At 41.4% G+C, this 26,004-nt stretch overlaps 1 protein-coding gene across 1 annotated transcript in view; it reads left to right on the top strand.

Annotated features, from left to right (window-relative positions):
* The window catches only part of CHST8 (carbohydrate sulfotransferase 8), a 121,209-nt gene extending 95,651 nt beyond the window's left edge, over positions 1 to 25,558 (top strand). The window contains exons 4-5 of the mRNA XM_074158101.1: positions 22,682 to 22,719; positions 24,416 to 25,558. Coding sequence (XP_074014202.1) covers positions 22,682 to 22,719; positions 24,416 to 25,558 — 1,181 coding nt within the window. The remainder of the gene's footprint in view (positions 1 to 22,681; positions 22,720 to 24,415) is intronic.
* Positions 25,559 to 26,004: the final 446 nt, after the last annotated feature.

The following is a 26,004-nucleotide window of genomic DNA, read 5'->3' as shown; positions in this document are numbered from 1 at the left end:
TCCCTTTTCCCTGTTACTTCCAGAAAATACAACACAGAGGCTCGTAACTACATATAAATAAAGTAATTCTATATTAAGGCTAATTACACTCACAAAATCTTCAGGTACCTTTCCCTTCTGTTTACGGCAGATGTAAATCTATCACATTTTTAAACAGCAACAGCCATATTATCAAGAGAATGTGAAATTTGGAGAAAAATGTAGTTAGCAGAAATCACCTTGAGATGCACAAAACACCAACTTAATCAACAATTCAAAGATATTGCTGCTTCTTACTTCATCACCTGTGAGAGCAAATGAAAATGGTTTTAATTGTGTAATAGTGACTCTTCCTCTAAACAGATTTTAGAAAGCTTTTATGTCCATTTAACTTTCCTATGTTTCTTGGGAAGGCATTTTTTCTGAGTCCTTACTATTTCAGGTACAGCCACTAGGGCCATCTGTAAAGCTAATAAGTATGGTATAGCTGAAAAAAAAATATACCAAAAGCTGTCCATTTTCCAAAGTGTGTTACTGCTCCCCTCTCTTCGGTGGTGGCACTTGAGGAGCTTCCTCTTTTAGTTCGTTGGATACTTGTGTGCTTCAGGAGAAGCAATCTGGCAATTAGCGTTCACTAATGGACACGTCAGAACTTCCCCTCCTATTGCAGAGCTGCACACACGCCCCCCACATTCCTGTCCCACTGATGGATTGTGAAATGAGGTGCCTTTAAAATTTCATTATTATTGATTGCTGTCCACTTTCTGCAGCGCACAGGGCATCCTGCTGCCTCCCAATCCTTTCTATTCTGAGTCGGAAAAGCTAGTTTTTAATATCTTTCTTTGTCCTCTTCTAAACCTCATAAACAATGAAGGAAAAAAAAAAGAGCAGGCCAAAAAAAAAAAAAAAGGAGAAAAAGAAAAAATAATTTTTTTGTCAAGCTGAACTCCCAAGACTCCCCTTACACAATATAAAAATCTGAAATGCCTGTTACTCTTGCTATTTTTTGTATCTATAATTCATTTCATCAGACTTTCTTTCATGTATCCATAAAGTGATTCAAACAACAGAAATGGTCTGAGTAAATACAGAGCTGGTTTTCATTTTATGCCCGGAACAGCCAGGCTTGCAGATATGAAATTTCAGTTATTACATTTAACATGGAGAACTATAGTCTTTCAAACACCTGAAGTTATATTAATCTCCAACAAATGGGACTTTGGCTCTCACTCAGGGTAAATCATTATGCAGTGCTACTTCCATAATAGCTTTAATTAAGTCTGCTCTCTTTTTGGTGAGGCTGGAGACCCCAGAAGGGCACGCTTGGCTGGCCCAGCCTTTGGCTACGGCAGAACTAATGGCCAAAGCATGGCCCAGGCCCCACCAGGGTCATTCCCACCCACAGCAGCGAGGGGCAGAAAGAACCACAACGAGGGCAGCGCAAGTATTTGTGGCCAGCAAAGTGAAAAGTGCATTTTGTTGGTGCACCACAGGAAAAATAGCAGCACTGGATCGCTCTGCTCAGTGGGGAAAAACATATTTTGTCTTAAAACGTGGCTGAGAGCGCTACCAGCGACCGCCGCTGGTGTGTGGCGAGTCTTCCGCTGCGGGCTCTTCTTTGTAGACATTTCTATATACTCCTAATGGAGTATCCTTTCTAGATACTCCAAGTGGATCTTTCTCTGCTCATAAATAAGCCAAATTCCATGGGTTCAGATGCAGTTATGGCTCAGATAGAGACAATAAAAATGGTGACAATCAACGGGATTTGGTTCGGCTCCACAATAGTCCTCCCCAGCTGGAATCCAGTTCAGGACTCGTAGTATTAGGTGTGGGCTAAGTAGCTCAAAAAACCCCTCTCTCGCCCAAAGACTTTCCAACTGAGGCAGAAAAAGAGCCAAACAGAAAAAAAAAAAAAAAAACCCAAACAAAAAACAAAACAAAACAAAGCACATTATTCCCGTTTGCAGGAAGGACTGACTTGTGCAACATCCCTCCCTGGAGCAGAACTAAAGCCCGAGGGTGACAAGCCCAGCTCGCTCCATCATCTGCCTGCAAAGGATGGTGCAGACACAATACTACTGTTTAAGACCCTCTGAAATTGGGATTTTGGCCCCCACATGGAGTCATAGGAATTCAGTATCCATAAAAATAAGAACTACATGAGGAGGATCAAGCAAGACAGGCACGAAGAAAACGCATATGGCTTTCTATGGAGGTCGCTGAAATAGATTTTCCTGTTTTAACCACACTGTGGAGCTCGGTGGGAAATGTGAGTGCCCAGCAGTCACTCCCCGCTAGAGCTGCTGTTTAAGTTTAATTGGAACGCACAGCGCTTCTGTAACGTTTAGATCACGGAGAACACTGAAGAAGGGCAGAAAGACCCTTTCGGTTCGACACACTCATCTCTGTTGCGATCCCGAGCTCTGAACCCAGGTGGAAACAGGAGCCAGGGAACGGTTCCTCTGTGCCCGTTGGGGTCAGTAACTGCAGAGGCAGAAGCGGCTGCTCGCAGAGGAGGAGAAAAACAGGCCAGGACGGGCAAATTCAGGGCAACAGGACCCGGAGCCTTTCATCTACAGGTGACTGCTCCAAACGCAGCGACCAAAAAGTTATGGCCATCCCATGGATGTTCGGTGGCCTAAGAGGAACCGTTTGAACGGCTCCAGCTCCGTGCGGGCGCTCAGAGCAGAGACGGTGTAGGGACGGTTACCAGACTGCACGGCCATCAGCGACGCGGAGGCTTTGGGCGTTTCTCTACATTTCCAGAAACAGAACAGGATTTTTTCGGCGACACTGTAATGCTTCTTTTGAGCGAGAACATTTATCATAGACCTGAAGGCTTGGGGTGGGTTTTTTCCATTTTTGTCATCATTTTAGTTCTATTTAGCCTTCTTTGGAATTTTTCTTTGCCTTTCCCCGTGCTGTAGATCAGAAGTCTTGTAAAAATGACTCTTCCTTAAGAGCAATTTACGCGAATACTCGCAAGGTGAAAAACTGCCCCATCTTCAAAGGCCAGGGAAGGAGAAAGTTCTTCTGAGGAAAACCTGGCAGGGAGACACCATTTTAAACCAAGTAGCTGTTTTTATTGCATCAGTAACCATCTTTGCTTTCTGCGACTACCACTAAGCCCGGTGAAGGGACTGTGCTGCGGCTTGTACAGGAGAATCCACCTCCTCCAGCATCCCCGGCAGCGTTAACGTTCCCGTCCCAACCGGGAAGCATCCAACCACCTCCTGCCACCAGCATTTGGGGAAGCAAAGCCAAGACTGGGCTCGGGCAGAGCCATTCCTGCTGCATTTCATATTCCAGTTAATATTCTCAGTTTTACCAGTCACATCACGTAGGTGCAAATGTTATGGCGGAGGCCAGACAGTTGTTCAGAGTTTAATAGTTAAAGAGGTGGTAAATAAATCCGTGCAGTTCCGTTGTGAAAGTTCTGTGTCCAATAGGTCTCACCAAACCTCACTGCCTGGTTTGCCCGAATTGGCCTAACAGCACCTTCAGCTGAGGGACAAAACCCACACGGGCAAGGGTTCAAGAGTCCTGATCAATCTTTCTACTCTGCAGGTACATGTAACGTTCCCGCAGTTAGAAAAAACTCATAGGTAGAGATAGAGATATATATATATACACACACACACACACACACACACTCTCACTGGATTTCTTTATTGATGAAAAAAGTGTTTCTGCATATTTATGATACCAGCTCTGCAAAGTACTCTGAGCATTATGCAATATATACCCTTAGGAGTACCCAGATGTCAGACTTCTATTATTTTTTTTTAAACAAAAAAATGCTGCAAATAGTCATAAAATGCAAAGACCTTGTTGAAAAGCTAGCAGTGTATGACAATAAAAATGCAATATTGACTGTGAAGCTTCACATGCTTCACACTACAAAGTGTTACCCAACAACACTAAAGATACTTTACTAATTCTAAAGTTAGAATTTAATTCGGGGGTATGATAGATACCTGAGTCTATAACAGTCACTCCAGGAAGCATCCATTTAGGCTCAGCCACAAAAGCAAATAATGCCTTTCCTATTTAAGATATAGATTACAGGGGAGCCAACCTCTAGTGAAGTATATGAATGGAAATCCCAAGGCTTCTTTCTAGAAGATACAGAACTATTAAAGCAAACTGGCATTCTGTAAAGGTTAGGCTTCACAATTCTGCCTTTTGATCACCTTGCAATGAATGGCCCATTTATTTAACTTTTTGGTTTCTTTTTGACATATTAGTTAGGTGCACTATGTAGTCTGACCTCTAATTCCCAGCTCAGCGGCCAGGCTTATCTCACGTAGCCGGTATTCCTCACATTTAGGTGTGTCTGTAGAATAACAGCCAGTTCTAGTATATAAACCAATTTTATTATATAAAGTTTTAAGCACTGTAGATAAAAACCCGGTCCCAATGAAGCGAGCACCACGGCTTCAGCAAAACAGATATTATACCATGTATTATGTAATTATATCCCTCCAGCGAGGAAGAAATGAAGTATAAAAGCAATTAAGTTAGTTGCTACCCTGTTTTATGGGAACGCCATCCTTTCCCAAGCTCTCGTGTGGGTCTGGCTCTCCCTGACCGTCTGCAGCAAGCACCCTCCTGAGTTACAGGGATCCCTGTCTGGAGGATGCTCGGCAGTCTGCTAGTCACTCAAATTCCTGAAATAGTTAAGAATTTACTGTGCACAATCCCTCTCATCGTGTCAGAATAATCCTAATTTTCCCCTCAGGTGGCCTCAGAGTCCTTGTGAGAGAGAAAAGCGTTTGAGGCCGCCGCTGCCTCGGCTCTTGATCAGGCAAAGCGGGAGGTGGGAGCACAACGTGCGGCGACACAGCGTCCATGAGTTTAACAGATACTAAGGAACTGGGTTAGCATTGCATCACTAGCCTTACTGCCTCCTCCCCTCCGAAATTCTACGGGGTAAAGCTGAGAAAGAAGGGGAAAAAAAACACAAACAAAAAAAACCAACGCATTATTTCCATTTTGAAGGAAGCATCCTCCTGCCCTCTCCAGGGCACCGGAGTGCACACACACACACCAGCTAATGCTAAATTTCTCATAAAAGCACGATCAATAACGGAGCTGTAACTGTGGCGAGGTTTGTACGCTGTTTGACTTTCAAACTTGGTAATTACTTTAGGTGGCCCATCAACAATGGCTCACCATTCCCAAGCCTTCTTACGCTGCCCGTGCAGCGGCGTCCCTTCCTCTTCAAAAAACAGGCTCTTCTACAAAGCATTTGGTCGGCCTGATGTTAACGTATGCCTTAATTTTATCCTGTAGCAACAGGAAGAAAAGGAACCGGGCTGTAGGTCAGACAGAGTACAGCCAGGCACCCTGGATTTCCCCCTGCTATATGCTTAGCAGAATAAACAGTAGATATTCAGCAGCTGTACCTAGAGTCACTTGCAAATAATTAACTATTTATGATTTCATCTCCTTGCCAGTTTCACACTGCATACCGAAGGAGGCAAACTGTATTAATCTGATACAAAGACCTATTGTTTGGAAAAAATAAAATCTCTTTTTATGAGATCTGCATAGCCATCTGAAATACTCTTTATTTACCCTTTCAGTTGTGTTTAATAGGTATTTGGGACTATAACATACCATTTAAGTGCTGTCTCTCAAGTGCAATACTCTTCTCCCCATTAACTGTGGAAAACGTAGCTTTCTGCACAGTGTCAGAAAATGAAAGAAGGTCATGACATTCTAGTGGGCTTTTTTCATGGTTTACGAAACCTTCATTAAACTTTTAAAAGACACGGCCTTTAGTGGTTTGGGAGAAAGCAGAGACCTCAGAGTGCTTCTGGGGAACACCACCTGTAATTTATTCACTTTGGATGCTTTTTACGGTGCGGCGCGAGACAGATGCATGACACGATTCCAACATCCACAAACCCGAGGCAGGAAGCAATTGAATCCCTACCCAGAAGCGGGTAAATGGGTAGCCTTACGAGTTACTCTGCGAGTGTTACAGGGAGAACAGCTTGCTTCACCATCATTATTTTGCTGTAGTGCAGAAATCACGTAATGAGGGCTTCACGCTGTTCGGATCCTAACCCTTGATTGTTAGAACACTTCAGTCATATTAAAAAAATAATACATTGCGAGCAGATAGGGAGAATAATAGTAATTGGAAGCTCAGCAGTGGGTTAAAGCCACAATTTGTTTACCATTTCCCTCACATTAGATGAAACATTAATAGGACTATTAATAAGGATTCTGTATTGGGTTTGTCACACAGCAGTAATGTATCAAACTGTCCTGCTGCCAAAAGCAGACTGTTAGTATACTTTTCTTAAGGCTACAGAGAAGTCTTTTCTATTCCAAAATTACTGAACAGTGTTAATTTGTATAGTTGCTGGAATCAGGATGTGACCTTTAAAGAGAGGCAAAAACAATACATCCATCCAATGGTATTGATTTCTCAGTTACACAAGGTGAATGCATTAAGGAAATTGAATTACAAATTAAAATTCAGCACTGATTTATTAAAAATAAGGTGCTGATGAAAAGTGATTCTCTTTCAAGATGCTTTTCTAATTTCCATTGCAATTGCTATCACCACTGTAGTCATTAGATCCCAGAAAAGCTGGTTCTATTTTTGGTCATGTAGTTATAATTCAGAACTGTTTCAGGCTTTTTTTGTGTGTTACTTTCCCATTTAATTTAACTTGATTCTTCGGTCTATGACACTAAAAAATCTCATCCTCCCTCACCAGTTGGTCATAGCAACTTCAGAAACGGGAAGGGGATGAAGGGGGAGCTTTTCCAAAGCCTTTGGCACCTGCAAGCGTGAGCATATTTTGTTGTGGTAATGCCTCTTAACAGTCCACTCACACATTGTTTGGACTTTAAAGAATAAAAACCATAAAGATAAAAACAACAAAAATATTCCTCTTAAAAATATCCCAAGTGAAATCAGCCAAATTGATTCAGGCTTCTGCTGTGGCAGCTTCTCAAGATAGATACTGCATGGCTTTTATTTTTAAATTCCTGAGATTAAACGATTATAGGAGTATTCATTTTCATAGTTCATAGATTAACTGAAAGACAAGTTCATAAAAATAATGCATATATGACATCATTAAGTACAAAAAAAAAAAAAAATCTACAATTTTAAGCTATTCCCAGTTCATTGACTCAAAGGAGAAATGTACTTTGGAACAGATTTCAATTTGTTACATTTATGTATATATATACACGCATGCACACAGACATATATTTATTTATTTTCTTTTTTAAAGTAGTCCACCTTAGGTCAGCCTCAGAACACTAATTTTTAAACATGAACCCAGATAACAATGAGATGAAGAGTCCCAAACCAATAAAGAGGAAGACTTCTGATCTGGGGTTAGGGATGAGAATGAAGCCGCTTGCTTTGAAATAATTATTTTACTGCCGAGCAGAAATGGCATAATGAGAACTTCCCGCTGCCAGGAGCTGTAACCCGTGATTGCGGGAATACAGCTGTCACATTAAAAGTGACACATTGCCAGGAGATTGGCAGAGCTGCAGCAATCATAGACCTCACATCTGTGCCACACTTGCCCAATTAAGGAGATTCCTAGTGCAAGTCTAGGCCAAGGTTAATGAAATTATTTAATATACTTCACTGCAGCGGTGTTGTTCAAAGAAATAAATGGGAAGGTACATTAAAACTTATTATTCTAATTGACAATAGAAAAAAAAAAATGGGAGCGCCAGAACCTGTTGCTCTCACAAACCATCGCACAGCACCACAGGTACTTTAACCAAACTCTTCCCTTACGGCGACATACTTTAAAGATAAATGCTTAAACCATACCAAAGAAAGCAGTTTTCATCACGACTCTGATGAGGGAAAACAAGATTAAGCACATGTTCAATGCAGCTCACATTTCCGCACCTCCAAAGCTGATGAGCTCGAGTGGTACCTGCCAGCCTGAGACTGGAAAAATGGGGTCGTAGCTGCCCCCAGGAGGAGGAACTGGCCCCAGACTGAGCTATATTGGGTCAAACCGAACCAAAAGCAGTCCTTCCACTGCTCATCCCGTCTACACAGCAAAATACCACCTTATGTAGGAACTTCCATGTTTCAGAAAGAGGAGAATAACCCTTTGTGAGGCAAAAGACCATTTACCAACTGTCCCGGTGTGAGGTACAAACCTCGGTGTCCTGAGGAGCTCACTGAGCATTGGGCTGGACCCGTGCTCTGGGGAAACCCACTTTGGAAACGTGCCCTGGAACCGCCTGAAGGAACGCAGACCTATTTCTGCCCCATGGCATTTATTTGTCCAGATCAAGCAGTTAATTGAGCAAACAGCTAATGGATATGATTTTGGTAGGTACAACTAGATACAGACGATAGCTTTTCACTCAAAAATTCTCTCTTGAATGGTAGCAGGGAGGTTATTAGTCTGCTGTTTGCAAAAAACCCTCACATTTACAATGAAGTCTTCAAATTATCTAGCCAAATATTTTCCTTTCTGTGTATATACTCATCTAGAGTGAGCGAGCACTATGTGCAAAGCTTTCCATGCCCCCATGATGATTTCTCTGTCTGTCTCACCACAATTTGGCCATCACTGAGATAACCACTGAGTGAATTAAACACCAACACCACCCACCAAGATGAACAAAGAATCTCTTTAGTTCTATTGTAATGAGTGTACTAACATGCAGTGAATAAAAAATTGGTCACAGCATAACTGAGTGTAACTATATTAATTTTCAAATAATTTTGGTTTGAACTGTTAGCTGGTACCACAAAAAAAAAAAGTTTCATGAAGTAAGAAAATTCCCAACTGGGAATCCAGTCATCATGATTTTAAAGGATATGAAGCCATTTCTGCCCGTGCAGACTCAGTCCACTGAGCAGTTCCCCATTTGTATCCTCTGTTAAATACATGCACTTACAATTGCCAATTGCAGGGAAAACAGAGATATTCTTGATATTTCCTTTTTCTTTTTTTTTTAAAAAAGCTTGACCTATAGCATCAAATTGTGTCATGCGTTGCTAAAGAGCGACAGCATTATCAGTCCTTTATTCACCGTGCTGCTGTAAACACAGCAGTGCTGAGCTGGGAGCACCCCACGCTTATTTGTGGGGCAGGCTGTCCGTCAGGAGAATGAGTTAAAACACTCTTCAAAGTGTGACAAGGAGGATCACCGTTAATCTCCACGCGAAAGTTTTCTCCATGCACTGTTTTCTACAATTTATGTCCCTACTACTTTATTTTTCCTACATTAAGGGGAGAGAAGGCTAGCTGAGCAGCAGGGATTAACGGAGCTGGAGAGAAAAAAATAAGATGCATTTCCAATGTTTTGTTGTTGGGCCTTACCAAAGAATTTAATAAGTTGGTTTTTCCTATTAATGCAATTGAAAATTTAATGAGCTTCTTAATTTATGACTTCACTAGGCTTGAATTATAAAACAATAACACAAGCTGCACTCTAATTGCCTGAGTGTGTCTGAAGATGACAGCGTGTTTGGGCTTTCACTTTAGCATCTAATCTAAATATATTAACAAATAGCATAAAAATCATTGCAGTTGTTCAAAGAGTCAGGACAGATTTAATTATTTTATGTGACAAAAAAACCCCATGCTATGAAAGCATTATCCTTACTGTTATATTCCACATTGTGGTGGGGAATCTCCAAGCTCTTTGCTTAATATTAATCAGGTTTTGTGGCACCCTTGAGAGCTTGTTAAGAAAGATTATTCCCACTAAACCAATAACCAGGAACGAGATCGGGCTGGTCGTCTCGTGAAAATTTAGGGTCTGAGCCAGGTGTTAGAAGGTACCAACTGTACTCTCTCTAGCAGACTAGGCATAAAGGAAATTTGCTATGTGAAACTCAGGTTTAGAAACGTATCTCCATCATCCCCAACAGAAGCTTTCCTACTGGATAGATATTAATTCTTAATTTTTTCTTTTTTTAACTGTTTTATGCTGTTCTGTGGCAGTTTAATAGCAGTGTTAGCTACAAAACTGTTACACTACACAGGAGCTGACATGTTCTGTTTATTTCTTAAAATTATTGTCTGTAGTGTTTTCTTCAAAGCAAAAAATACAGACGATTAAAACACCTCATATTGCTTTAGTTGACTGGGGGGATTTGGTTTGGGGTTTTTTTACACGTATTATGCCTTAGTACTTCTGATAGTCATAGAAATTATAATGGTGTTTCTTGGAATATAAGAGAAACTGAATATTCCCAAAAGGAAAGCTTCCCAAGTTGATCTTTTATCGCCATTTCACTAAAAGTTACATTTAAGCCTTGAGTCAGAATCCTGTTTTCACCTGGATCTTACCTGGAAAAAGCACTATAGTAAGTTTTTTTTACTTTGTCCTTGGGAAGAGAGGGTTATCGCTCAATTGCATCCACTTTCGCACTTTGACACCTGGAATAACTGTTCATAAACGTGAGTTGTTATTGTACCTGTCACTCTTCCCAGCGGGTGGTGGTAAAGGTGGGGCAGACCCCAACGTTCCAGAATCCCAGTCCTTTCCAGTCCAACACAGCTCCTAAGGGGGCAGATGTTAACTGTCGCTTGTTGTGTGACAATAGTTCTCTCTCTGGTAGGACAACCGGTAACCTTTTTGCCACAGAGGTCTAGAAACTCTAAGAAGGAGGAGATTTCTGGGCTCCCCGGTTGCTGCCAGGAGGTGTGATCGTACTGGCTGTGCTAGCAGCAATTCATCGCACGAGCACAGCAAAGTCACTGCGAGTGACATCAACGGCATAAAGCAGTTCCTCCTTCAGGGGCCAATCTACCCACTTCAGATGGGTACGTGCATCGCTGTTGGGACTAAGCGACCTGGAAGGCTGCACATCACTAACTGATCACCTAACCCTGCTTAATTTACTACCAAGACAAGCAAATGGTTTATATCTGCCAACTAACTGGTTTTTTTATTTTCTTTTCTTAAGAGGGTGACTTCTAATTTCCACAGACACGCTCAGAGTTTGAGGAAGGGGAGGAAAAGAAGGAAAAGGATGCCTTTTAGGGGCATTAGTATTCGAACTCTCTTCCTCAGCCTGTCCTTTTCCCCTCCTCCTCCCTGGAAAGAAAATGCAATGGGAAGAAGAGGAACAGAAGGAGTTGCAGGGTCTAACGGTGCCATTTGTCACTGCCAAGATTCATCACTGATACAGGATTACAAGGGGGAGCAACTGAAAGGTTAAGGATTTATCTAGAACATCTGAAACGGATATTAAACTGAGATTTATAGCAAAGTGCTTAATGAAAATTAATGTTTACTGTCATTGTAATAGTGGAAAGAGAAAGAAACTTGTTCCTTTCCCAGGAGCCACCACGGACCCCTTCCCCGGGTTGGCAACCCCTAGGAGCTGTACATGTGCTTAACATTTTGGTTTCTGGCTTTACTGGGCAGAATCTTAGAAAAGAAGTGCGTTCACGAGGGTGGAGCCCTGGAAGTGCAGGGGCAACGGCTTCTGGAGATGCCTGTGAGAGAGAGGTTTTAAGTGCCTAAATGCAGTTCACTGCCCGCCCAGACCGAGACCCTACGAGCAATAAAGGCTGTTATAAAAACTAATAAAGGCAGCTTTATTGGTTTTGTAGAGCCATCATCAGCATTTTCCTTTCAATACCTACCTAAAGGCATGCTCTTTAAAAGAGTTATAGGCTTGTAAAGATCAATGGAAGATTAACGGCCCGTGAGCAGGAGCATTACAAGGCTGGCATCTTCCTGCCCAGGCTGGCAGAGGTTCACCCTCCTCTGACGAGGGACGGTGGTGCGACCCTCCAAGCCTACCCCGGGGAAGCGAGCCACGTAAAACGGACAGGTTTTCACCTTTCACTACATAACCCGCTTATGAATCACAAAGTTCTAGAAGGACATTTCTTTTTTATTAGGAAATTGCAAAAACAAAGGCTTTCATGTGCATTAAAAATAGCTTCAGTTACACAAAGAAAAAAATAGAAGAAAATCATTACAGATTTCCACATTGTGCTTTCTGCAGTAAGTGTACCTTATCTATTTTTTCTCTGAATTTCAACAATGAACATCAACTAAAATATTTTCTGCTCTTATTAAATTATGTTTATCAAGACTTAGGTTCTTAGCGCCGTAACTTACTGTCTAAAACACTACACGGATTTTTATTTAACTTAAAATAACTTTTACTTAGGACGAAATCAGCAGTATTCTTATAAAAATATAGGATACGATGTGTTCATTACTCTCTCTCAATTTCAGTAAAAGTGATGCATAGAAGAAGGGGATTTTTATTCAATAGTTTGAACTAGTAGCAGCATTTTACACATCATGAATATTTGAACATTCATGTATGTTAAAAGGAAGCATTAAACACAGATAAATACAATTAAATCCAGTTGAAGCCAATGGGATTCTTCACTTGACCCAGAGTTTCTGTATTACTTTAGTCTAGTATTCAATAGTTCTCTAATCCAGTAACAAGTGAATTAGGGTTCCTCAGTCCCTGTGTAGTTCTAAGGCAAGAGAAATCCCTCTCTGGATTTCTAATTATCCGCAAGTTTATTCCGTAAAGAAAGCCACACGCAGGTAAGGGATGGTGCAAAAACATTAGAAATCCTAATAGGCACTTCTCTCTTAAGATGTCTGTGTATATTCATTTCGGGTATCGTGATGCCTTTAGGGTGTTCAAGGAGAAGAGAACCCTGAGAACGAGGCGGTGGCACAGTTCTGTGGGGAAAATGGGTGCACAGCAATAAAACAGACTAATTCCTCTTGGAGGACTCGCAGAGGAGTATGGTTTAAGCGAAGATACTACAGCTGGGTTTAGATCTCTGTAGCCTTAATATAACAGGGAATATTTTCTTCGCGTTATCTTACTGGCAAAGGTGAAAGCATCACTAAAAGTTACTGGAACAGGTTGACTTTAAAGAGTGTTAGTTATGCAGATTTTCGGAACGTGACCAGAAAGTATATTTAAAAAAACCCTAAACATTAAAACCTCTTGATTTAATAGCCCCATATTCTACCCACATCCAAATTAGTTTGAAACACTCTGTAGAGCTAAACAAAGCTTACAAGTCCCCACACTAAAAAAATCATGCAAGTAGTTCATATACACTCAAATCTAGCTTTTGCGAGGAATATTTCTATTCTCTACACTGGTTAGTCCACTGTGATACTTTAGGTGAGATAGGATGTACAGCCAAGCAACTGGAAAATGACATTTGAAAATCTGTACCATCAAAGCAGCATGCACAGTGAGCACTGGGACAATGTCCGTGTCCACAGTGAGTACATCCAGCAACCATAACTTAGAGACAGAACTTGCAAGAAATTCCAAGACGAAGAAGGCAGCACAAAATACAACAGGAAAACCTTTTGGGCAGAAATCAGGGGCGGGGGAAAAAAAAAAAAAAAAAAAAATCATTCCTTGTTCAAAGCACTACCTGCGATCAGCAACAGAATCCCCAGTGAAGGAGGCCACCGTTATAACATTCGCAGAGCACCAACCAATTCTGCTCTTGGCCAACCAGTTGACGTGCACCGTGCTCCTGAGGGAGGCACATCCATCCTATTTTACAGCTGTGGAGACCAAGGTGAAGAGATTCAGCAAGGAACCCAAGCCTACAGACCAAGGCAAGCATGCTAACCTTGTCATTCTATGTCACATCGGCTTTGAAACCTACCACCTTGCAAACTGCTGAAAATCAAGCCCATTTAAAACATAATCAGTGGGACACAAAATAAGCGCTGCCGACATTAAGTAACAAACTCAGAAATTACCTAACCTATACTTAGCCTTTTACTAACAGATTACTTAAGAATATTTCTTCCATTAACTCACTCCGAGACGATATCTGCTGTTGTGCGATTTGACAGAGTGCATTTCTAAGAAACACACCACGTTATGACATACGAAATTAGTCAGTACAGAAGAGATCTCCTGAGGAGCCAGTGTTGCAAAAATACATTCAGACATTCTACATTCTACCAGAGGTTCTGTGTTTAAACTTGAAGGATATTATTGCTTCTTGGTAAAAATAAAGAATGCAATGATGAATCCTTTAGCCTGCCGGTGAGTCCCCCAGGGTAACACACCAGTCCGAAGCTGGAATAGCTGGTGGCTGATTTCAGTATATTGGCAAGAACCATGCTCGCTAAAGACCCCACCACCCGCCTTTCCCACAGCATATTTCTGTTATTACGAATGGAGTTCGAAAGCCTGGTCTGAAGAGTCTGACAGTCACCAAGGAAATCACTCATATTGCTTCTTCCAGCACTTGCTGTCAGCAGCTCGGCAATTACCACCTTCCTTAATGGGGAAAAAAGGGAAATGCTGCCAATTGATAGTCTGGAGGCTCATTTGTTTACAAGCAAAATGGGGCTATGGATTCAAATTTAAGCGGTAGTAAACTCAGATAACATCAAGCTTCCTATAATTTTAATTATTTGATTTTTTGATTTTACTCATAAAAGATACATTCTTCTTTTATAAGATTCTCAGCCCTGCACCACATACAAACCATAGAAGTGACAATACAGGTTTCTCGGGTTCCTCTGGTGCAATTGGCATGAGAGATTCTCAGAGGAATATACTCTGAAGAATTTCACTTTTCTGCAAACAAACCAAATGCACAAGCAGTTACGGGGAGGGGTTCAAGGCCATGCTACTAGGTATTTTCTCAAAATAAATGGAATCTTTCCGTCTGGTACAGCAGGAGGTACAGAAGCAGCTATGTGAAATGGCATTATGACGGTTTATAAAATGCTGTCCCCTTTTTATGCAAGGGGAAAAGGTTGGAAAACAGTGAGTGTGTGCAAAATAGCGATGATCTTTTCCACAAATCTTCCCGATAGTTTTAATTTTTCTTGAGGCAGAGACACAAAAAAATGAAAAAATGTGACCAAAACTATATCCTGAGTACTTTTTAACACGTTTATTTTCCTACGTTAAAGTTCTTGCAGAAACCAAAGAAGTCACTGACTGTATATCAAATATTTTTTCTTTAATAAAATTTCACAGAAGAAACTTGCTTTTTGCAAGCCCACTGTAGTTTTCCAAAATACAAGGTTTCAGTGGAGCAGCACTAACTTCTCAGTCCTTTCTGGGAAAAGCAGAAGAGAAGACACAGCATGAGTAAAGAGATTAGGAGAGCAGTCTACCGTCACCTGCAGAATCGATAACGCGTTACTACTCGCTCACCGAGGAACTGATCCTCTACCCACCAAAGTAAATGCCACATTTTTTAGTAGTTGAAAAGACGGTGCTGTACAGCCATAGCTACCTCTTGCTTAAACAGGAGCTGTTACACTACTGCAACAAAGGGGTTTGTAAAACCCACGCTTCCAATTCGAATTCTCAGAGTAGCAAATCCTCACACAGTAGAGTTCAGAGGTTTTAAATATTCCATTCCTGGACAATGAGTAATAAAGCTCTAGGGAACTCGGGCACTAAAGTAAAAAAAAGAAATTAATTTATTTTTCCTTCCCAATAGATCAACTATAAGACCATGAGAAGACCATCAAATCAGATTTGCAAATAGTAAAATATTCTGATGGACACTATCCATTTTAAATGTAATAGTCACTTGCGTTACAATGAAGGCACAACTCTGGATGTGTTTAATACAACATCAAAAGTGGAAACAAAGACTGAAATGAACTGACTTGTCAAAGGTAAAATATTTATTAATAAACAGTTGAGATAAACACAAAAGACTGAGTCTTAGAGGCTGCCCCGTAGAGTTGCATACTACTCTCAAAGGTTCTTATCAAGCAAACTGTTCTTCCAATCAGTCACTGAAACCTGGCTGGAGAAGGAGTGCGAGTGAGCTCCGGAAGAGGAAACAGGGAGCCTTCCCCAAAGGAGAGGAGTAGGGCCAGTGAGACAGGATTAACAGAAAATCACCACTGTTCTTCAGGTGCTCATTAGTCAGGAATAAAAGACCTGGCAAAGTGCTCAGCCCTCACACCCAGCTTTCCCAGAACTGTCATCTCCCACTTGCTTCTCACAGGTCACAAACAAAAGTCTGTCCAATTCTCACCCCCTTTGCACCATGTTTTGTAGCGAAGTTGCAGGTGTTAACTTTTTTTTTTTTTGAAAATACCTCGTATTGATCTTACACTAGGAAGACTTGTCAGCAATTAACTATGAGACCAGGAGAAAGGGAAACCATATCAGCTCCAGTTAATTGACTGTAACACAGAATAACATCCAGCATTTGGATGCGCATCTGTGGTGTAAGATCCACATCCATTTATCAGATCAGTGACCTCCACATCACCCAGAGGCATGTCTGTGTAGATCTACCCTTGCAGTTCTGCAGCCTCCTCTTCCCATTTGTGCTTCCTCTCCCAAAGAAATGTCTCTACAGAGTGACATGAAAGCAGCCCAGAAATCTGCCTGTAATACTCTGTCTTCCATCCAGTTGAAAGACCACTGGAGCTTTAGTGTCCTACTTGCCCAATTTCCCCAAGCCTTTCGGGGGTTCCAGGTGAGCCGCTCCGGCTGGCGAACTCCTCCACCACAGGCACAAAGCACACACAGGGCTTGCTGGAGATTCGCTGAGACTCCTGCTCTGGTTACCTGAATAGTTCTTACTAAATATAAATGCAGTGCTATATTTCAAACCTCAGCTTTTACTTTTAATAAACCCAAATAAAGTGTAATGTCCTTGTCAAAGTCATGCTATGAAGGCGATATGCAAATATTAAATATGAGAATGGAGAACAACTGAAAGGTATTAAGTAGAAATTGCAAGTAACTGCTGACAGTGCCTGAAAGCTAATGATGCTAATTAACAATATTCCCGGGGATAGGTTCACAAAAGGAACGGGGAATGCAACAGCACAGGCTTGACTTTTCTGCTTTCTTCATAGAATTCTTATCGAATATAAATTAAGTCAGAAAATGGCACTCTCTAACTAGGATGGCTAAATAGCAAAGAGAAGACAAAGTAAACAAGGAGTGGTACCTTCCTCAGAATAAATTCACAAACAGCTTCTTGTATTCATTAAAGTGAGTTTGCAATATAAAGATACCATGTATTTCCCTTACCTTTATTAGCTATCAAGGAAAACAGACCAAGTGTAAATTACAGGGTTATTTAGTCAAGGAAATGGATTCAGAATGTTTTAGAACATAAGATCATTATGAAAAAGCACAGTAGTATGTATCTTTCTTTAAGATACATCTTTTAAGATACATCTTTCATGTATCTGTTCTTTTAGCACATTGCAAGTTAAAGAAGTATCAGTGTTTTTGAATTCTAAATAATACAAGAATCTTCTCTTCAAGCAATTTACGATCATAACAACGGAGTAGAGGACAGATGAAAGAAAGCCTCATTACAAAGTCTGAATGCAAATCAGTAACTTCCCGGACAAGCCTAACCCCACAGTTCCAGACAGGACTCCGGAGACACTGCAGATGTGGAGGTGCCGGGACTTACAGGGAGTCACAGCAATGCTTCCATTGGGTTTTGATTCAAAAGGAACTTATTCCTCTAAAATGCTACTGTTTCTGTTTCTGCTTCTCTCTTGCTTTGACCCTGATGAATCAAAAAATTTGCAAGGCAAATCATACCACAACAATTATTTCCTCTCATGAATTTGTGTTTAAAAAATGGAAGAATAAAGGGAAGTTTCAGGAGATGGCATTTCTTACTAGTGCACTTAACACCAAAACACGTACAGCACAACAGACAGGAGGCAAGTTGTCCAAGAGGCACAAAGGGTGTCTGAGGGGAAAGAGCCGCAGGCGGACAGTGGGGGTACCCTGCCTGGGAAACACCATGCAAACACCGCGCTCAGCTGCACCCACACTCAGAAACGGGGGTCACGGTCATCCCTTGCTCCAGGAACCCCTTACTGGAAAAAACAGAGAACGCTTGGGAGGATGACCCAAATTAAAATGTCAAGAGGGCCACCAATCAGGGACTCAAGAGGGAAGCACTGACACGTGGCAGCAGCCCCAGCTCAGCGAGTGTTCTCCTGCAGGAAAACAACTTTGTGTGGTTCGGCTCAATTTGGATGTGCAGGATTGGCTGCTAGAACCACAAATGAACCGGGAATACCGAGTTCTTTGACAGTATGAAAGTCCTCAGGTGGCAAACATTAAAAGTCACTTAACGTGTGTGCTGATCTCCACTTTGGCTCCCCCATTTGTAATTTTTTTCCTTGTTCAAACTGATGGATGAACCGAACGCTTTTAATTATTTCCAGGGTATGCCCTTCAGAATTGCACCGCTTTCCCCATATACAGTACTTCTGCCCAGAGACTCCCTCGCTTCATTAAGATGGAAAGTCATTTCAGTCACAAAAAGCCAGAGTAATCGTGTTTTAATCAACCGAAGTGCACAGAAGCTGCTGCCACCGCAGGTACCCCAGGACACAGAGGCAGCACAATGCTGCGTTGCCATCCTACAGGATGGATAAACCGCAGATTCACCTGCTTTAGAGATCCAAAGCTGATGGTCCCACTTAAATCCAGTGCCCACCCCTCCGAAGCTCACTGGGATTGAGAAGCACGAGACCCACATGAAGTAACTCAGCTTGTGCACAACAGTAGCACAGGAGAGGGGAAAGGGGGGCTGAAGGGCTATCATTTGGGGAAGTATTGTACTTCTCCACAACTGCTCAAGAGTAAGCCACAAGTCAAAGTGCCTCAAACAGAATGCATTTGAACTATTCAAAACTGCGTGCTGGGCAGTGGTAGGATTGAAACAAAAAGCTAAGAACTTGGGAGGAATGAGTTATCTGATTTACAAAGGAATTCACATGAAGGAAGGCTCATAAAGGGATTAAAAAACCCCTAACCCTCAGTAACTCAGCAGACTTCTTACGCCTTCCCAAACTAGGGAAATAGGAGCTCTTTACTTAGAATCATGGAATTGTCTGGTTGGAAGGGACCTTTCTGAAATACCTAGCGTATTTCACAGATCAGTTCAGATGCAGCAAACAAGTACACACTGCTCACAGCAGCCCATTAAGGGATGGAGTCACAGATGCAGACGTGAAGTTATCATTTTTATTAAAAAATATTTCAGCTGTAGTACAGTCTCAGAACAGAGCAAAACACCAGAGGCAAACCAAAATTAGGTCTTGGAGCAGAGACAGAGGAGAAGGCAGGGAGGCAAAGCTATATAATGTTACACAAGGAAAATGAAAGGCATGTTATTGTGTCGCTAGTAGCATTTTTTAAAAAAAAGCAAAGCTCACAATGGGTTTGCCTGTACGGTAGGACTGGGTGAAGCACAAGGCTCATATTTCATGGAAGACAACGAAGGCAGACATAAAACACAGGCCAAGCTCAGGTCTGGAAAATCACGGCTGCACAGGGGGAAGAGAAAAGAGCACCACGAAACCTGACATAAGCAATGTACAGCTGACGGAGCAATGCTTTCTCTGGGCTGTTTCGCCTCTCTGTGAACACCAGTGAGGTGTTGGTCATCATCCTGCCTGGCACCAAGCACTGAATGATCACTAACTTCACCTGGGTGCAGCAGACACCAGTGATTTATTGGTGGCCAAAAAAATAAATATTACCATTTTGGCAATAAGACCCGAGAGCTGGTAAGTAACATGGACAGTAAAGCCGTAGCATAACATTAAATTTAGATTTTGACTAGAACAGTAGATCTGTGCAATGTAACTTCCCTGAGTTCACTGCACTTAAGAGGTTTTTTCCCATGTAGCTTTAAACCTGAAGTGACAGACTGTATCGTAAGACAGCAAGAAGCCGCCAACTTTAGAAGTCACAAATTCAGAAAACATTGAAAAGATTGGCAAGTGCTTCGCCAAACATTTACATTAAACATAAATTGTTGTTCTGATTACATCTGAAAGCTAGTAAATGAAGAATCTTTTTTTTTTTTTTTAAAAAACAGTAACTCATCTCCTACTAGCATTTATTTCTAATTTCTTTAAGCACAGCATATCGGTGCAAGGTATTAATCTCTGAAATAAGTTACCTTTATGAAACACTACCATAAAAATGTCATAATTAACCTCAAAAAAGATAGGTCTCATACTTTCTCTTTGTGCTTTTAAAAAAAATTAAATTTTTAATGTTTTAATTTTAAATATTTTTTTTTAAGTTTTAATAATTATTATTCATGGCAGATATATACCAACTTTAACAGGAAATTACACAAAGCGTGTGGGTTTGCTACAAGCTATCACTGCTCCCATTGAAGTCAGAACAAATGACCACAACTAAACAAATCTCTGGGAAAAAAAGCCTCAGCTAGCTTTTACATTGCAATTTGGGCACAGCAAACGCTTCGATATTTGCATCTGATTCTGTCCAAAGTACTTGCTCAGTTTTCTGGCAGGTGACCAAGCCTTTCCTCACCTATTTATGGTTTCAGTTGTCAGAAGCTCAAAATGCTTTCAGAAATGGAGTGGATTTGTAGATATTTTATAATCTTATCTTTCAGGGAGGGTTACCCAGCCATTCTCCTCCCTTACACTGGCAGGCATAACTGGTTCACAGCAGAAGAAATATTTAAATATGTAAATTCTTGCCTTTGACAGTACCGATAGCCAAAGTAAATCTCCATGATCTGTGACAGAGGACAAGGCATGACTTAACAATACTCAATCCAGCTTAAAAGACCGAAAATGAAATACTTGAAAATGAAATACAATGGGACTGAACAGAACGGTGACTACAGTCTGTAATAACATTATTATGAGAATTACTAAGTGCATTATATTACTTATGCACAAGAAACCAAAAACTATCCATAGTTTTTGAGAACTCATAGCTCATAGAGAGAACTTTTGAGCTCATAGAAAATGAGCAGAATTGACCAACCCACAACACCAGACTAAATTTCTTAACCGTGTTAACTTTTCAAAACTGTACCTCACACATATGATTTCTGCCTGTACGAGAAGAGCTAGCATAACAATATGCTGAATTTATAAGGAAAACAGTATTTAATTTCAAGCTCTGCCTCAAGAAAGCCTAAAGTAAAAGTTAAGGAACTGCTCCAACTCACCGCATTAACCATGCCTTAGAGCAGAGGCCGAGGAGCCAACGCAAATCTAGCTGAAGTGGCTTAAAGTTATGCCTTTAGAGTTAGCAAAAAAAGAGGTGACATCTGCTGACAAACAGAACACTTCCATGGTTTAAACAGGTTGCCCAAGCTCTGGTATCAATCCTTTTGAAGTGCTGGTGCTGTTTTTGCTATTCTTTTCAGGCAGCAGTTTCCGTACCTTCGTTGCTCTGTAACATATTACACAGCTGCAGAACACGTGTGGTTCTTTGATCACATCAGGAAGGGGACAACAGCTCCATAACGTCTCCTAAAGCCTGGTGCGACACAATCGGTTTTAATCCTCCAGAACCCCCACAGGGATGCTAGAGATTAGCTCGATTAGCTCTGGTGCTCTTCAGAATATACCTTCCGACTTTCTATTGCAGTTTGAGAAGCAGCTAGGACAAGCCTTAAGACTCCTTCTATAACATGCCTGGAACTTATTTCTGATGAAGTAAAAATAATATGCCCTTTGCTTTTAATAGGCGCAGAATCACAATATCCCCACCCTCCTTAACTAAAATTTATTGCTAACAAATTGCTGCAGTGGAATTAAAGTTCAAACAGGAGCCAACAGAGTAATGAGCACTGCTGGGTGAGCTGTAACAGCATAGAAATAACCATAGCAATTTTACTCAGACTAGTTTGTAGATATGATTTTTAAAAGAAAAAAAACCAAAACATTATTATCACAGAAGTTGGACTTGCTACTTCAACTGCCACAAGGTAGAACGTGGACTATGCACACAGTGTTTCTGAGAGCTTTCACAGTACCATGAAAATGAACCTGATGGGACGGAGCTATTCCAGCGACGCCCTCCCTTGTAACGCTCTGCAATGCCTTTTCCTGTAACTGTCCCAGGCAAAAGGGCTGTGGGTTCATAATGCAGACATTAAACTGAAGTCTTCAAGCAACAGTGATGATAGCAGTTTCATACGTTGAAAAGCCCCAAACTGATTTCATACTTAAGAAGCGTTTTCCATTATACATCGCTGTATTATTAACTTAGCAGAGGTTAGGAACAGTAAAGAGATCCGACACATCTGCTAAAGCTGCCTTCTAGGATTTCCACATCTTTATTATCGTATTTTCAGGCAGACATCACTGCAGAAGCTAAAAGATTTGGTAAAACACAATTCTGTGCTGTTTTGTCTCTCCAAAACTCTACAAACATTATCTCAGTTATACATAACTCCACCATGCGTTGCTTTAGTGCTCAGTGCCACTGTGACTCTGGTTAAGTACCGCACTACCCAAAGCTGGGGGCATGGTGTTGTAGGAACCGACACAGCTTTAGGTAAGTACACAAAGAACAGCCTTTTTTTAGAGCTCTAACTTGGCATCGTGAATCTCAGCTGCTTCTCGTTCTGCTCCTGGCCTTTTAGCTGATATTTAAGCAATCACTTTTCCCCATCCCAGTTTCCCCATCTGTAACAGGGAGGCAAAGACATTCACTCCATTTCACAATCGTTATGGCTCCTCTAAGCAAAGAGCCCTTCCAAGGAGTATTGTTACCATGAAATATACATTAATTATGATTCATCATTGGCCTATTTATCATTGTATTAACAGAACTTGTTCCTGTTTTCCTTTTATCTCCTGAGAGGACACACTGTTATCAGTCCAGCAAAAATGAAACTAATGTTTTTATTTTTACTAAATAATTACTTCAATTTCTTTCTTTCTTTAGGGATAAAGTATAACATGGGATTCCAGCAACCAAAAAAAGTAAGTTTTCAGAAGTACATAAGGAAAACTGTACCCATATTCCGAGTATGGATAGAGATGGCTCAGAGCAGGCTGGTAGGCTGGAGATGAAGCATTGAAAAGGAAAGATGCATCAAAGCTTTGCCACGAAGTGCAAATTTTCCTTCTAAAATATGAATTCAATAAGCCATGCAACCGTAGTTTCATGAGTTTTTCCCTAGCCTGGATACTGCTGAAAGACACCGCAAACTTTGCATATATTAATATGCTGTATGAGATCGTACTGATCAAATGGATGTCTGGAGAGGTACTCAAAAACAGGCTGAAGAGAATCCCTGGTGAAATTCCTCCATCTAGCGGCTGTAGGCGGCTGGGAGCAGCGGTGCCAGCACACCCCAGCCTCTCGCTATTCACAGCCCAGTGCAAAATCTGCAAAGGAGCAACCGTGCAGAACAGCCAGCAAAACACTTCAGAAGCAAAGTTCTGCAACGACTTGCATAGTACTCTAAAAATTGTCTTTAACACTGATCCCTCCCGTTTGAGTTTTGTAAAACAGTTATCATTTCAAGCAAGTCACCTACAAAATAATACAATTTGATTTTTTTCTTTCGTCACCAATGCTTTTGGTAATGAATTCTGAGTGTCTTTTTTGAGACTGTTTTTTAATCTCTCACCCTTAAAGAAGTACGTGGCAAGATACAACCTCCATGACAGCACAAGTTTGCCAAGTTCTCAATAGCATCTCTTTTTGCAGCCAGAGACTTGCAAAATCACTATTACAATTAAGATTTAATTTGCCCCCTTGAAAGAGCATGACCCTACTAATCCCCACACTATACACCTTAAAATTCATCCAGCATCTCATCTTTGAAGCCAGTTTTAAATATTATTAGGGAGAAAATAACGACTGAAAAATCACAAATTTATCATTTATAAAGCCTCTAACTAAACATTAAGTATTTTAGGTGAGCTATACACATGCTGCAGCTCCATCTGCTTCCTTGGCTGGAATACTCCCCAGTGGCTCACACGCCACTCGGCTCCCAGGTGAGTTCTCAAAACAGGGCTGACACGTAGTTAAACATGTCCAGGACCTAATCCCAGGCTTAGAGGCACAGACACATAGACAGGGATTTAATTCAGCTGCTTTGAGAAGCGGGAAGTAACGGAGCCCATCTGGGCCGTACGCCAAAAGACGTACAAACCAGAGAGATCCACCTCATGAGAAAGAATAAGTCGCTTCCCACAGGCTTCACTTTGTGCCCAGCTGCCCCCGCTGCAAAGAAAAGCTACTGAAAGAGGGGGAAAAACCAACAGATTTGTGTGACAACAGGCAGGCTGGAATAGCCAAGTCAGTCCCCAAAACACTCAGCTACCTTTCATGGAAATTTCAAAGACAATCCAAGACAAACGCATCTATCACAGCCTGGGTACAGGCACCACCTAAAATACAGTTAAATCCCGATCTGAACTGGAATTTACCAGTTCGGGCTCATCTCAGCCTTTGAATTGTGTGTGAGCCCTGAAGAAGGTGACAAGAGAAAAGTCGTTACCCCAGTGAAGGCACAGCACTGAGGACTCACAGCCATGCATTCTGTCCTCCAGGTCTGCTGAGCTCAGAATGTACGAACAGACCCACATTAAGTTGTACAAGCTGTTAATAGTGACAAACACTCTTCTCATTTACTAACACCTTTCATCCTTCTTCCCCCGTCAGGACTGTGTTTCCAGCAATAACCAGGACAGAAGATTAAGAAAAAACACTGCAGACGGAGTAGCGACAGTAAAGCAGATCGATCCATCACAAAACGTGCTCCCTAAGCCTCAAAGCACAGAGAGAAGGCAGAGCAGCAGCATCATGTTTGCAATGAAAGATCAACAGAAAGGAGAAGAAATTAATTCCATCAAGCTCCACAAACGGAGGAGGAGATTTATAATTAAGAAGAGCCCCATTCTGATTTCCATGAACAGCTCCATTCTCAACCTGCCCACGCTTAAATCCGAGGATAGAACCAACAACAAGTGGAAAAGCCTCTATCAGATCCAAAGAGAAAGAAAGCGGGTTATGAGAGAAACTTGTTCCAAATACAAGAGTAATAACAGAAGAATAATCACTCCTTATCACGTTTCTAGAATATTTGTAGAAGACAAATACAGAGTTTTATACTGTGAAGTACCCAAAGCAGGCTGCTCTAACTGGAAACGGGTGCTCATGGTGCTTAACGGGCTGGCCTCCTCCACAAAGGACATCCAGCACAACACAGTGCACTACGGCAACTACCTGAAGAGGCTGGACGGGTTCGATCACAAAGGAATTTATCACAGACTCAACACCTACACCAAGATGCTTTTCATTCGTGAACCTTTTGAAAAGCTGGTATCTGCATTTCGGGACAAGTTTGAACACCCAAACAATTACTACCACCCGGTTTTTGGAAAAGCTATCATTTCCAGATACCGTGTGAACGCCACCAAAGAAGCGTTAAGGACAGGCTCTGGAGTCCAATTTAAGGAATTCATTCAGTATCTGCTGGACGTACACAGGCCAGTGGGCATGGATATCCACTGGGACCACGTCAACAGGCTTTGCAGCCCGTGTTTAATAGACTACGACTTTGTTGGGAAGTTTGAAAGTATGGAAGAAGATGCAAACTTCTTCTTGCACTTAATCGGTGCTCCACAAAATCTAACTTTCCCCAAGTTCAAGGACAGGCACTCCAACGAAGAAAGAACTACCCCTAAAATCACACAGCAGTACTTTGCACAGCTTTCTCCTGTGCAACGACAACGGAGCTATGACTTCTACTACATGGATTATTTGATGTTTAACTACTCAAAACCTTTTGAAGATTTATATTGATTTGAGAGGTGGGACATCTCCACAGTTGCACCCGCTGAATTGGAAAACAAACCCAGGTGGCTTCTGTTGATATATACTTGCCTGTTAGGAACCAATTGGTTCAAGAGCAGGGAAAAAACCCAAAACAGAACATAAATGGCTAGTGATGTTTACACCTTCACCTTAATTGCCTCCTTTTTCAAATCATATTTTTTCTATAATTTCTCCATATGAAATGTATGTACATAAATGTATAATATTATATGTCAGGGCTCCCAAATAAAGCACATAATTTTCCATGCTGGCATGGCCTGTGTTTGCACTGGGAGGATGGTCTGAAACTGGGGAAACACAGCTGACAATTCTACAGCGGTGCCAGTATCTCAAGAGCTGTACTATTTAGAAAATAAGTCTGAAGGTGACAGAATAGCAAAAAAAAAGAAACACACTGAGTATTATTTACAGGT

The sequence above is a fragment of the Numenius arquata genome, chromosome 13, assembly GCF_964106895.1.
Source record: "Numenius arquata chromosome 13, bNumArq3.hap1.1, whole genome shotgun sequence".
NCBI lineage: Eukaryota > Metazoa > Chordata > Aves > Charadriiformes > Scolopacidae > Numenius > Numenius arquata.
This window is presented reverse-complemented; position numbering and strand designations above follow the sequence as displayed.